Below are 14,917 nucleotides of genomic sequence, written 5' to 3'. Positions count from 1 at the left end.
AGTCAAGTTTCGAAGATAGCACCGGAAGTGGTATGTTATAATAAAATGATTCAACTGATAACATCAATATAAATAACTATTCAAAATTCTAAGGTATTGTCAGAGGAACGTGTTACTGGCACCGTAACCACAGAACTACGCACTGATTGCGCTAACAATTTGCTCTCTTCGAGCGAGACTACCGGCCGCATCAGCTATGAAAATCGTGGCGAGTGTTTTTTCTTGCCATATACCAAAGACGATGTTGAAGGAAATGTCAATTTACGTGCCGGCGATAAAGTCAGCTTCCAAATTGCAACTAACCAAAGGTAAGTTTTTATTAAACATATAAGTCTATATGCATATAATTAATTATGAAATTTACAGAGGAAACCTTGGTGCTTGTCATATCCGTTTAGAGAACCCGGCACAGCCGGTAAAATACCGCGGTGTTGTATGCTCAATGAAGGAATCATTTGGATTTATTGAGCGTGCAGATGTAGTGAAAGAGATTTTTTTCCACTTTTCTGAAGCTGAGGGAAATGTTGAGTTGCGTCCTGGCGACGATGTCGAATTTACCATACAAACACGTAATGTGAGTAACATATCTGTACGTATGAATATTTTTTGTCAAATCGAATATTAAACATTTCTAATAAGACTGATAATTTATTACGTACGGTATGCACGCCATTCTCCGAAACGTTGATTTAGCACTGGGGGAATAGAGTTTAAGGCCAATTCCCGTTCTATGACATTTTTATCACTACATATATTTTCCATGCCATTTTAATCATTATTTTACATAAACAATTGTTAAGTTAAAAAGGTGTTCGCACGAGGCGATTTTACGTTCAACTCTCGTAGGTTTGCACGAAAAAAAAGTTGAATGGCTAAATGTTGGCTGGCGACCAACTTTGTTGAAAGCGGTTAGTTGAAAGGCCATTGAACCAAAAGCTTCATGCAAAGTTGAACAACGCAAACGCCTTTTTATGGCGAATATTTTGTTATTTTTTTATATTTTGATATTTTTAGCCATTACATTTTTTTCGTGCAACCCTGCGTGTCTTGTGAACCCCCTAATTGTATTTAATTGTTGTTAAAAAAATACAACTAGATCCTATTTTATTGTTGGTAAAAAAATACAACTAGATAACTAGACACTTCACCACTTCGTGAAACGAAATTTACGTTATGATTGGCAAATTTTTCCGCATGGATTTCTTATTTCGCTTTGAATTGGTCAAAAAAATTATTTCTTTTATTATCGATCAGACATCTCTAATATCTACAAATAACAATTTGAATAAAGGTTATACTTAGGTATCGATATCAATAGCAGTTGTGGTAACGATAACGACAAAAATGTCGTCAACGATGAAAAGTTTTCTGAGATAGGGCGTTTTTGAACTGGCTGCCGAGATAGGTCGATCTTCCACTCCATCGATATACTGTGAAGTTAATTTAACATGGCATTCAGTATTTGAAATCAAGTTTTTGCTAGTAATGAATCGAAAGAAGTTTAATTTCCGTAGTTTGACCCAGGCGCATTTTATTTTAATTTAATACCAAAATTCGTGTAGTTAATCATTCAAAAATTGTCTATTTGAGATCAGCCAAGCTAGCCTAACCTTATTAATATTATGTATTTCCATTTGCAAGGGCCGTGAATTTGCTTGCAATATAACACGCTTAGCACCAGGTTCTGTTATTTTTGAGGACGTGGATACCACTATCTACAAAGGACAAGTTTTAAAGCCACTTGACCGCAATAATCCAGCTCGTCAAACCAATGATCCCTTGCCCGGTCGGATACGTTATCGTGCACCAGATTATTCTGAAGTTGAAGTACCGTTCGGCGATAAGGATCAAGTAGGAATATAAACCAACTTAAATCAAAGCTGTATAGTTCTCATAAGCTATTTTCTCTGCAGAAGGGAGATTTTACTTTGCGACATGGTGACTGGGTTCAATTCTTACTTGCGACTGACAGACGCGATCAATTGCAGCGTGCTACTTCGATATCTTTACTCGACGAAACCTTTAAAGTATCTGGTGAGAAGCGTGAACAAGGTGTAGTTGCTTCGCTTAAAGAAGGTTTTGGCTTCTTGCGTTGCGTTGAACGCAATTTACGTTTGTTTTTTCACTTTACGGAAGTGTTGGACACTGTAAGTAATAAAAAAATATAAAATACGGTAAAGTTTATATATTGGTATACACTGGTTTTACTTACAGAGCCGGGAAATAGCAGTAAATGACGAAGTTGAATTTACTGTCGTCCAAGAACCCGGTGTTCCCTACAATACTTCTCGTTTACATGCCATTCGCATCAAGCACCTACCACCCAACACGGTGCAGTTTGAAATGTTAATGGCAAGTAACATTGAAGGTATTTTGAGAAATTATTTCGCAAGCCCCTTTCAGCAAAAGCTAATATTTTGTGTTATTTTTTTTTTTAAAGGCTCTGTTACACGCGAGGCTCCTAAAAGCCCAGTTAAATCCCAAGATCGCGTTGAAGGCGGTGTGATCACTTATGATCACGGTGATGTCAAAAAGACTATAATGTATTTCCTTAAAGACTGCGAGAAACCACCAAGAATTGGAGATCGTGTACGATTCGATATCTACTTGGTGAGTATGTGATGTACGGAATTCCATAAGGGGCATTTTAAGTATTTATAAACTCTAATCATGTTTCGTTTACAACTGAATTTGTCAATGAATTCGGCAGTTATGTCACGTAGTTATCATTAATAATTATTATTATTAAATATGGCAGCATTTTCGATTTTTATTATAATTCTTTGTGTCCGTATAATTCATAAGAATAATTTATAAATAAATAAATACAAATAATGATGACAACGTTATATACATAACTTTTTTTTTTGTGAAAAAATTGCGATCTTGCCCACAATATTTTAGTTTATGTTTTAATTCTACTATCTACAACCCCCCTAGGTAAAACGAAACAAAGAGTTCATTGCTGTAAATGTACAGCTTATAGGGCAAATGCAACAGTTACACCAGCAACAGTTGCAACAACAACAACAACCACAACATATGTTAACCAATACAACGAACCAACTACAACAACATCAACATATGCATAACCAAAACAATGAGCAGATGCTATTGTCCAATGGTGTCGGGGTTGGCCTTGGTGTCGGCGTCGGTGTTGGTGTTGGTATGAGCGCTGGAGGTAATAGTGGTGGTATGTTGCTGCCACCGCAAAACGGATACTTACCAATGGCCAATTCCAATCAGCTGCTATCCACACCAAAGATTGAAGACTTCAAATTGGACAATAATAACTTATCAATGAACGAACATGGCCAAACTTACCGAGGCTTTATTGCTGTCATCAAAGAAAATTTTGGATTTATTGAGACGCTTTCACATGATGAGGAAGTCTTTTTCCACTTTAGCAATTATGTTGGCAATCCAAACTGGTTGGAACTTGGCCAAGAGGTTGAGTACACCCTATCACCGAATGGCAACACTTCCGTTTCGGGTAATTGCTTGCCCGCTGAAAATGTGCGCACTCTACCAAGAGGCTCAGTACCGCAACCAGCCGTCTTAGAGGGAATACACAATGGAGTAGTAGCACGCCCTTTACGTTGCATTAATCCCGATCAGCAGGAGTATGCCGGACTCATTGAAGTGTTGGATGAAACTAAACAGAGTGTTTTGTCGCAACACGAATTTGGAATTACCAGTTTGGTAAATAAGCGTGATTTACTCCAAAAAGGGGATTTGGTAACTTTCAAAATAGATGAAATCGGCCGTGCAGCTGAGATAAATGCCGTACGTCAAAAGAAGCGTGCAACTGTTGATTCGATTAAAGGCCAATTTGGATTTCTCAATTACGAAATCGAGGACGGCAAGAAGCTCTTCTTTCATATGTCCGAGGTTCAAGGAAATGCTGTCGCATTACACCCAGGCGACACAGTTGAATTCTCCGTGGTTACCAATCAGGTAATAAGTTTACCCCTCGTGTCTATTTTATTTGTGTATGTACATATATAGTTATATATATATAATTTATGATACGAACGGAAAAGCATTTGAAAAGCACATGCGGTATTTTTTATTATTGTGAAGGTATTTTCATCGTCGGATTATATCAATGCAAAAGCCAGTATTAATATTATTTCATTAGTTGCCTCCTAGATGCACTGTTATACCAAACTTCAAGGTCATATCTTGCGACAGTCGGGTATACGTAACCGGAACGACCCAGATTTATATCTGGCCAAGGACTGTCACTCCAGCTACACTCCCCAAAAACTCTTTGGGGAATTTGTATGCTGTTACAACAACAACAACCATGTCTTAAAATTTTTTAGATTTATTAAAATCTTTAGAACAGGTCTATAAGCAAATCCTATGTAAATTTTAAAAGTGGGTTTCTGTATATTTTCAACTTTGTCAAATAAGACGTTTTGCCGATGTCGATCGATCTTCTTTTAAAAATCGCAGAACAAACATATGTACACATTGTTACTTTTAAAATTTGCATATGTATATACAGTTACGGTCAAAATAATAGAATCAAGATTCAAAATGATGCTTTGAAACTTTTATTTATGTGGTATCTGATATAGGTCGACCCATATTTTAAATGAAAATTTTTAACAATACGTAAATAAAGATAAGATGCCAACATCATCATTTTGGACCTTGATTCTATTATTTTGACCGTAACTGTACATACACCTTCCACCATACACACATGTAGATAAAAACGTATTGTATAAGACCACTTTAAGAAATTTAGGGATCAGTAGTAACACATACGTACGTGTCTATTAGACTAATTATTTTCATAAAGTTAAAGCTGCCTGCCAAAGATGTAAGACCCGTAATTTTTTTTTTTATTCGGATATGTTTTGTGACACGATCACAATTAAAAATTTGTTGCATTTATCTTTTCTTTTATCCGAAAGTATATTCTGTTTTTGATGGAACTGGTTAGGAGATTTACATGTAAAGTCCTGCAAAATTTATTATATTGCTAATTTTTGCTCTTCTTTAGCGCAACGGTAAATCGTCAGCTTGCACTGTGCTAAAGATTAATGATCGTCCAGACCGTTTGATATCCCGCCTTAAGTTAAATGCAGACGATACTGTGCCACGTCTAATCATCACTCGAGCACCACGCGGACCACAAAGCAAAGGTTTCTTGCCGCAGGCACGTATTGCACGCATTCCAGGTAAGTTTGCCGCAACAATTTAAGGGACTCTCTCCGTAAACATTCATTTGTACTCTTTTCCATCAGGAATCACAATTGAATAAACAGCAGCATTGACAAAAACCGAACTCGAAAGCTCAACACTTCGTGGTGAAATATCCGCAATGACATATAAAATAAATGAATAAACAGAAATTGAGGGTGCAGGATAAGCGGGGGAAGAGACATGGATATTTTATTTAACACAACTTATAGTGTACTAAGGCAGTTGAATTGCAGTAAGTTAAAGAATTAGAAGCTAATGAAAAGAAAAGCGTAAAGCCTCATCTCTTCCTCAGAAATAAAATAAATATGACATATTTATTAATACGAATACAAAAATAACACACTACAAAATCTTAAATAAAGGAATACAGTAATAAAAAGAAAATCTGTACTGCTTGTGTTAAAGAAAAGAACTACATAAAAGCATTATAATAAGAAAACAAGATATTGCAGGCACGTATTAGGTACGATCGAAAACAGTTTCTGTTTTACTGTGGTCATTCAAACATCTTACGATATGCCAAAGTGCAAGCGGATTTCCAATTTATTATTATTATTTTTTTATTAATAATTGACATAAACATAATATGATGAGTATTCAAACACAAATTAAGCAAAAGAAGTAAAATGAAACTGCTGAGGTCAAAGGAGTAATAGTTGGAATGCAAACAAAAGCCACGGTAAAATTCAGGAATCTGTATTGCAAATCGGCACATACACTCGTAATTTAACCATTAGCAGAAAAAAAAATTAAATTATTTATTGTCCATATGTAATCTTATGCTTGTATGTAATTAATTCATTGAAAGAAACCTTTTAATTTATTTATGTGTGCTGTATACACAAGCAAAGTGACTAAAATTTAAATCCTTCAATATGACAAAATTATAAGTTATGAACAAAGTATGCCCCACTTTTAGCTGGAAGTTTTAAAATGTGTAATATAAAACTATTACCCTAAATCTATCTGTGTTAAATCTTCGTATTTTGCTATTTAATACAAACTGATATCTCCCAGAATGTTTTTGACGTTCGTTAAATGTTACAATGCCAAATTACAATGATGAATTTCGTATACTGTTTTGACGCAACCAAAAATTCTTTATTCCGATATTTCTCTTTCTATCCTGGATTATTCACCATGATTAATACTATCTTGCGTTGCAGATCTTAGAACTATTTTTTGTTTAGTTTCCATTCATTCAGCTATTACTAACTACATATATACATATACATACACGTACTACTACAAATGCTTATGGAAGAATATTATCTGTCTCACTTATTCATAATGCTATCGAAATGAAAATGCTATTATTACATATATTATAAACTATATTTTGAATCTTAAAATATTCCTTTATTATAATTTCTTCCTTTGAAAATCATGCAAATTAGCAATTGAGCGATGATATAAAACCAACACACAAAATTAAACAAAGTTTAGTATTTAGTTATTTAATTTAATTTATATTACAAAACAGTTATTGTAATAACGGTGATGAATTAAAAAATCGTTGCATTAAATCAAACAATAAATGCAAATTTTGAAGTGGCGAATTCAATTTGCTCCGTCAGTTTGCAATATACATATATTATATAAAAATTAACAGCTAAAAATGGAAACAAAAAAAAAACATTTAATTAAGTAAGAAATCCCCCAAATTAAGCAAGATACAAAAATATGAAACTAAATAATATAGAGTATTAAAAATATATAATGATAATCTTCATGAACATACAATGAATTTCAATTACATTCAAAATTGGGATCAGTCCTATAGCCATGTTAAAATTATAACAACTTACAGAACCAAAAATATACAAATAAAAACTTTGAGAAGGAATGAAATTATATATAATTGCTTGAATACCAATAAAAATCGTAACATCAAAAACATCACAAGAACAAACAGAACAAAACAAATAAAAAAAAAAACGCAAAACTGCAAAAGCAACAAAATACAAACTATATGAAATCAAATAAAATAAACACATAATTCATTAAAACTAAATAAGTCGTAGCTTTTTGTTACACCTGATTGCATACACGTAGGAATTATGCATATGTGAAATGGTAAGGTATGTATATTTTTGAAAATAATTTTATATCTCGTCAGTTAATGAAAACACGCTTCCACGTTAAAAAAAAACTACATCGAATCACTTGATTATCACCAAAAAGGATCAGCCCAGCGCCTTCGTCTTGACCTGCAGGCTGTGTGATATTATTAATATCACATTCAAGTTAAAAACGGTACATGAAATATTCATTTTGATTGTATTGAATTGAATTTAATAAATCAATATGAATTGCAAAATATTAATATTAACTTCAATCATATGTACGTACCATCAGCTTATAAATCAGAGGTTCCCAAACTTTTTCTCGTAGACCCCATTCAAAAGTTTACTGGTTTTAGTGGACCCCCTGCTGATACGTTTCTAAATATTCCTAAATCTCGTAAAAAATTAAATGTGAAAATTAGATCTAACAATGTAAATTTGCATCGCGGGTGAATAAAAAAACTAAACTCAGAGTGGCCAAAATAAAAGTAAAATATTTTCTTGTGTTCTATTTATAAAAACTAGTAATAATCCCCGAAAATCGGCGGAAATTTTGAATTGGCGACGTTTAAATACAAACGGAAGTGTTGATTCGCTGGACTATTAATTTATATGGGATAGTGAAACTCGTTTCCCTTGTGAATCACATTTTTTAAGTCCATTAACTAACCCTTTATATATACATATTGGTATTGCGGCATCCAAACCATTATATTGTAGTTCTTTAACTATTAGGCGAGACCATTAACTAACCCTTCATATATACATAAATACATATTTAGGTCGGGGTTTAACATCACAACTGCTCTAACTTTTAGTATCAAGTCATGAGGTGCAACTCCCGTACTCCACTTGCTCCTGTTGATATTCAGAAACGGTAGTAGATATCGACGCCATAGTAAAAATTCTCCGGACGACATATTAATTCTCTGAAACGCATATTTATCGAGAGTGTAAATACTTTACCGATCCCTCAGTCCGTCCGCCAGGATTTTTTTTTTAAGTTTTCCAGCATTTTAAAATTATACAAAATTAAAAATAATAAAATTGTTCAAAATTGTTGTTGTTTGAAATTGAAAATGAGACCGCGTGTGTTAGGTTCAGTTTTACATTTTAAAATTGCTCAATGTGAAATTTTAAAATTTTTCCCGTGCAAATATGTGTGTATGTACATATATCGAATGATTCTTAAATCTGAAATGTTTATGCAAAGTTTCAAATCGAGCACCTTAATTTTATATGTAAATTGTCTCTGCACGATTGTATATAGATATAAGATTTATAATTAAAATAGAGCCATATTTGTCTCAAAAAAAAAACATCGAAATAAACCATACAAGATTTATGTATGGGTATGTGCACAGAGGCAAAAGCAACATTTTTGTTTTGCAGATCTTTTGCTGTATCACCTTTGCATGAACGTAACAATGCTTTGCTCGATATGAAACAAAAACGGACGAAAACGAATAAGTGGAACATAACAATGCTCAAATCAAAATAGAGCCCACAGCGATGTTGTTGATAGTGTGTATCAGGGATGGAATTTGAAAATTTCAAAATGTCTTCAAAAATAGTGCCGAAAAGACGATGAAAGTGCCACAAAATTAAATTTCTTTTAGGGCCTTTTAAGAACAATATATTTTTAGAAATAATATTTTCAAAATACTCTGAAGTAATATAATAATTAATAATTAACTAAATTATTACAGTAGATCACTTTTATGAAGGATTCCTTAGACATATACAACGAAATATAGCTATTCTGACATTTTTACACACTTATGTATGTACATTAGGGATGTCAATCCCGGGATGTCGGGATCCCGGTCTTTTTTAAGTCCCGAATATCCCGGTATTAGTCGATTTAAATCCCGGGATTGCTGGAAACAATTTTTTTGTTAGCCAATTAAATTTTTATCACAAATATCCCCTCTCAAGGGCAAAACAAGAATTTTGTGCAACCCTTAATGCTATAATTTCTTTAAGATCGCATTTCCATCAGAAGAAGGAATAATTTTGCTTCGCTCAAAATGGAATAGGTGATGCACTTATATATTTGGGCAATTCACAAGGTGTTGTGAAGTTATATTTTCCTAACAAAAGTTGTGTTAAAACACGACGGTTGTGAACACCTGTTACGATTATTTATTATATCTCAGCACTTAACCTCACATAACACCGAATAAACATAGGTTGCAGAGTTGTATCGTCATGTGTTATTTTTCTTCACAAAACAATAACAACATTTTTACAACTGTCATGAAATATCATGACTTCACGACAAACACGACAAATACGACACCTTGTGAATTGCCCAATTTATTTATTACTTAAATGTGTTAACTTTTTTATTTTTACTTAAATATACTGATAATATCTTAAATTGATCTCAAACAGTGATTTAAAAAATTTTATATAGTTACATAGGCAGTTACTGCTGTACCAAATACAGTCACTTACAAAAATATTTAGCATCGATTTTTTTTGCAATATTCAAAATATTTTTCATGGTATTTTTTTGTTAATTAAAAAAAATATATAGCTCATTTTACAACAAAAATCATATAAATCAAAATTTCACACTTTAGAGAAAGTTGGTTTAATTATCATAAAAATATCACACTTTTTAATCATAATTAAAAAAAAATCTATTATGCAGTTTTATAGCCCATTCAATTTAATACAATAAAGTGCAATTTTAAAGTTGCTAAAAACTCCCTTGATTTTTGATTTTTTTTTTACTGACGATGTTGGGCATTTTCTTCCTTATAACGAATTTTTTTGTGGCAAAAAAAAATATATAAAATGTCAACGGGATGGTTTAGCAACTTCAAAATTGCACATACGTATATATTTTTTTAAATTAACAAAAAAAAAACCATGAAAAATATTCTGAATATTGCAAAAAAATCTATGCAAAATATTTCTCGGAGTGACCGTATATGCATTTGTACTTGTAGTACAAAAACTATGTTATTAATTAATGAGGATATGTACATACATACATATATGTTTGTCAAATTTTATGTTTGTTTTTTGTTGATTGAAAATACTGATTATCGCCTTAATAAATATGTAAATGAATTACAATAAATTGTACTTTTTTTATATCAATCTGATTTAAAATACTATAATAGGATGATCACAGATGTGTTGCACTTTTACCTGAATTTCGGGATCCCGGGATTGTATTTTCAGATCCCGAAAATCCTGGGATCGACAAAATCCCGAAAATTGACATCCCTAATGTACATACATATATGCGAATATAGTAAAAAAATAGTTAAAAAAAGGTCTTTCTCTTTAAACAAGACGTGGCAAAGCCTACTAGGTGTAGCCCAGGACTGAGTACAACCGACTGGACCGAACCTACGAGTCTAGTGCTTAACCGCCTCCCGACGAAATATTTGACGATGGTACCGGGTGGTTCGGTACTTGGACGGTAGAAGATTTAGTTCGGGTTAAAGCCCACACTGACGGGTATAATGAATTGAAAGCTTGTTGCGAAAACTTACTTTTTGTACTACGAATTTACCAGACAACAGCATGAGTTTACTCACTTCTATCTAAATAGTATGAACTCATTGCTGTGAACTGTATAAGGGTAGTGAGAAACACCGTACAAACAGTGAGATTCATAGTTAGTTTTGAAATCAGTGTTTAGCTGCAGTGTACTCATTTGATTTCAAATATGGCTTTGATTTACTCTTTCCAAATCAAGTCAACCGAGTGAAAAACGCTGTTATGAAAAGCAAGTCGAGCAATCGAATGACACTCATTGACTTCAAACAATTAGTAGAGAATACGACAATTTTGAAAAAAAAAATGGATATTGATGAAGTATTTTTTTAAATATATTAGTTTTACTAAATTATTTAATTATCCACCTGACGGACATTTATATAACTAGTCTACAAAAGAAATGCACTGTTACCCCAGAAGACATCGGCTTTATAAGAGACTTCAAAAATAAGTTGCTGTTGAAAACTTAACAGTTTTGCACAAAATTACGCTTTTTTATACCCGCCAGCAAAAGAGCTCAAGAACTTTACCGAATCTGAGCAAAGGTACAATAAAAGTATAGTTTAAAAAACTAAAACCTCCCTATTATAATTGCCATTCGTACTGTCATCAGGTATTCAGGTATGTAACTTGAGAATAGAAATCGCTGCATCTTTTAGGCGCATCAATATTACATAGTTACATCCCGAGCTAATAAAAGGAAGGTAATAAAAAAGAGAAATGTTTACAAATTACGAGAACGTTGACTGAGAATTCTGACAGTACAACGGAACCACAAATTGCTGTTTTCAGGTCTTCGTAAACAACCTACCTTTGTGAGCAGAACTGATAAAGCTACAGCAGAGCTGCGGCGATATGAAAATATTGAGGTATATTTTCATACGGACTTCGATATAACTAATTGGTGGGAGGCACACAATGCGGAATGTCGCTGCGGTTTAACATCGTTATCGACGTTACCGACACCGTGTTATATACCGACACCGTGTTATATGCATGGATAACGATGTTAACCGATGATTAGTGTCAACCAACCTTTGAGCAACCGGCCCTTAGGGCCTTAGGTTGTTCAATGTCTGGTTATCACTACTTGCCGGTTAAACATCATTATCGACGTTTTCGACATCATGCATATAACATGTGATCGATAAAGCAGTCGTTGTATATAACCAGAGCTTCTACCTCCGATTAGTGCTAATCAGAAATTGAACAACCGGCCCTAAGGGCCGGTTACTCAATATCTGGTTAACAAGAAGATATTTCGCTGTAAAGCAATGATTACAAATTGTTAGTTTACCTTACAAAATTCCGGAGGAATATTACAGAGTATACGGAAAAAAGTTTATTTTTTTACATTTTTTATTTTGAATAACGTCTGGTCCGGCTATTTGGTTTACTATACAGGTATGTAGAACTATGAATTTAAAAAATACATCAGGGTTTAGTTGAGATATTCGCTTTTGACCGCTATGTTTTGTACATTTCCCAGTACTGCAAAGCTTTTGACTGCCATTCAACTGGGAGTGGCCCGCGTGCGCTGGGTTTGGGTCCCGCCACGTTAAAACCCTGTCCAATGAAAAAAACACATGCCTCGGATGATACCCCCTTCTTTTGATGACGATTACTGCAAACATATGAAGGAATATGATTTTAGGGTATGCACTTGGAATATCCAAACCCATAATCGGGATGGTGCCTCTGCCCGGCTGGTTGATGTCCTAGGGAAAAATAAAGGCTGACATCACCGCCATCCACGAAATGGGATGGATGGGGCGAGGAAGGTCAGCGTGGAGCCTTGGGACGTCTACTACAGTTGCCACATAAAGGAGTGCAATTCGGTGTTGGATTTGTGGTGAGAGAGAGACCGGCGTTCACTCTAGTGGACGAAAGTCTAGCCACAATCCGCACAAAGCGAGATTCTTCAACATCTCATTCATATGTGCCAATGCCCCGATGGAAGAGAAGGACGAGGCAACCAAGGCTCTCTTATCTTAGAGAGTACATATTAGCTGAGGGTGATCGACTTCGCCGGGGCCCGTATGTATTACTGGGTTCTAGCATAAAAAGATCCATCAAGCTATATGGATGTCTCCACATCGAAAAACCGGAAACCAAATAGAGCATGTTGTGATAGACGGAAGGCATGCTTCCATATTTTAGATGTACATACGTACACTCCGCGGGCCAAACATCGACTCGCACTACTTTATTGATGCATCCAACATACGACCCAACCTCGGAGCAGCAAAAAAAGGGCCCCCAACAATGCAAGGAAAGTTCAACGTCGAAAAGCTGCAATCAAAACAGACGGCCAATGAATTCGGCGCTCGACCCTCACAACTGCTGTGAGCGAGCACTCTTCAACAAACCGACTTGCGCGATCAGTGGAACCATATTTTCCGCTCATTACTGGTATGATGAGGAGTGTGAGAAAAGCTTGAAATGCTGGCCGACAGAAAAAAACACCCGAAATTTTTAGCAGAGAGTTGAGCGACTTACGGAAGATTTCAAGACTCTTGTAGGAACAACCATGGTGACCTAGTGACCGATGTCCAGAACGTACTCAGATTATGCAGGGAAAACTTTTCGACCCTTTTGAATGGCAGAAGCACTGAAAGAAGTGGAGAAGATGGAGTCGATATCCCAGCGCCTGACTATGACGAAAAGTGCCAAAGCTGCTTGAGCTGACGGCCTGTCAGCTGAGCTATTTAATTACGATGGCAAGGAGGTAATAAGGTGCATGCCCGACGACTGGAAATCAATTGCGCTCTGCCCAATCCACAAGAAAGGCGACCCCGCCATGCGTGCCAACTAACGCGGGATCAGCCTTCTTAGGGCCGGTTACTCAATGTCTGGTTAACACTAATCTGCGGTTAAACATCGTTACCTACGTCTTCGACTCCATGCATATAACAGGGAGTCGGTAACGTCGATAACGATGTTTAACCGCAGATTTGTGTTAACCAGACATTGAGTAACCGGCCCTAAGCATAGGTTGCAAGGTCTTATCGAATGTATTGTCTACCATAGACCAGGTATTCACAATACGCCAAATCTTGGAAAAGACCCGCGAGAAAAGGATAGACACTCACCACCTATTTGTCGACTTTAAAGCCGCTTTTGACAGTACTAAAAGGAGTTGCCTATACGCCGCTATGTCTGAATTTGGCATCCCCTCAAAACTCGTACGGCTGTGTAAAATTACGTTGAGCAATACCACCAGCTCTGCTCTGTTGCCGTTCGCCACCAGACGGGGTTTCTGACAGGGCGACTCTCTTTCATATGACTTCTTTAATCTGATGTTGGAGAAGATAATAAGATCTGCAGAACTGAACCGCTCAGGAACAATTTACTACAAGAGCGTACAATTGCTGGCTTATGCCGATGACACTGACATCATCGGTAAGAATAACCGCGAAGTCTGTCCTGGCTTTTCCAAGTTGGGCAAGGAAGCAAAGCGAATGGGTCTGGTGGTAAACGAGGACAAGACGAAGTATCTCCTGTTATCAAACAAACAATCAGCACATTCGAGCATTGGCACCCACGTCACTTTTGACAGTTATAATTTCGAGAAAGTAGAGAATTTCGTTTACTTGGGAACCAGCATTAACACCGATAATAATGTCAGCATGGAAATCCAACGCAGAATCGCTCTTGCCAACAAGTACTGCTTTGGACTGAGTATGCAATTCAGGAGTAAAGTCCTCTCTCGACGTACGAAAACCACACTATAAGTCACTCATCATGCCCGTGCTGGTATATGGCAAATTAAAATACAGCGGCTCAACTGGCTCGACCATGTCGTTCGAATGGACACCGACGCCCCAGCTCTGAAAGTATTCTGGGTTCACTTGGCATTTTCAATTGGCGTCAGTTGGCCGAAATCGCTTTGGCGGTTACAGAGCCAAATAAGAAGAAGAAGAAGAGAATAGAACCTTATCAGTCACACAGTGTTATAATCCCGACGAAATCCTTGACGGTGGTACCGAACACAATATAAATCCAACTTTCAAACTTTGTGCAAAAATTATAAAAAATCTGCAAAGTTTCAGCTAGATTTTCAAGTTTTTATTCAGATTTTTTAGAATTTTTTTTGAGTATGTAGTTTG

At 35.5% G+C, this 14,917-nt stretch overlaps 1 protein-coding gene across 1 annotated transcript; it reads left to right on the top strand.

Annotated features, from left to right (window-relative positions):
• Window positions 1–6: 6 nt before the first annotated feature.
• LOC118754474 (cold shock domain-containing protein E1-like) lies at window positions 7–7,020 on the top strand (the record flags this gene model as incomplete). Its single annotated transcript, XM_036489351.1, has 10 exons — window positions 7–30; window positions 94–308; window positions 367–574; window positions 1,642–1,851; window positions 1,914–2,147; window positions 2,215–2,368; window positions 2,441–2,610; window positions 2,941–3,957; window positions 5,018–5,195; window positions 5,262–7,020. Coding segments are annotated over 10 exons (2,427 nt in total), but the record flags the coding sequence as incomplete, so codon positions are not given.
• Between the last annotated feature and the right edge of the window lie 7,897 nt (window positions 7,021–14,917).

This window comes from Rhagoletis pomonella, unplaced genomic scaffold, assembly GCF_013731165.1.
Source record: "Rhagoletis pomonella isolate Grant_MI unplaced genomic scaffold, Rhpom_1.0 Rhpom_scaffold_03955, whole genome shotgun sequence".
Lineage (NCBI taxonomy): Eukaryota > Metazoa > Arthropoda > Insecta > Diptera > Tephritidae > Rhagoletis > Rhagoletis pomonella.
The sequence above is the reverse complement of the archived record's forward strand: the minus strand, read 5'-3'. Positions and strand labels throughout refer to the sequence as shown.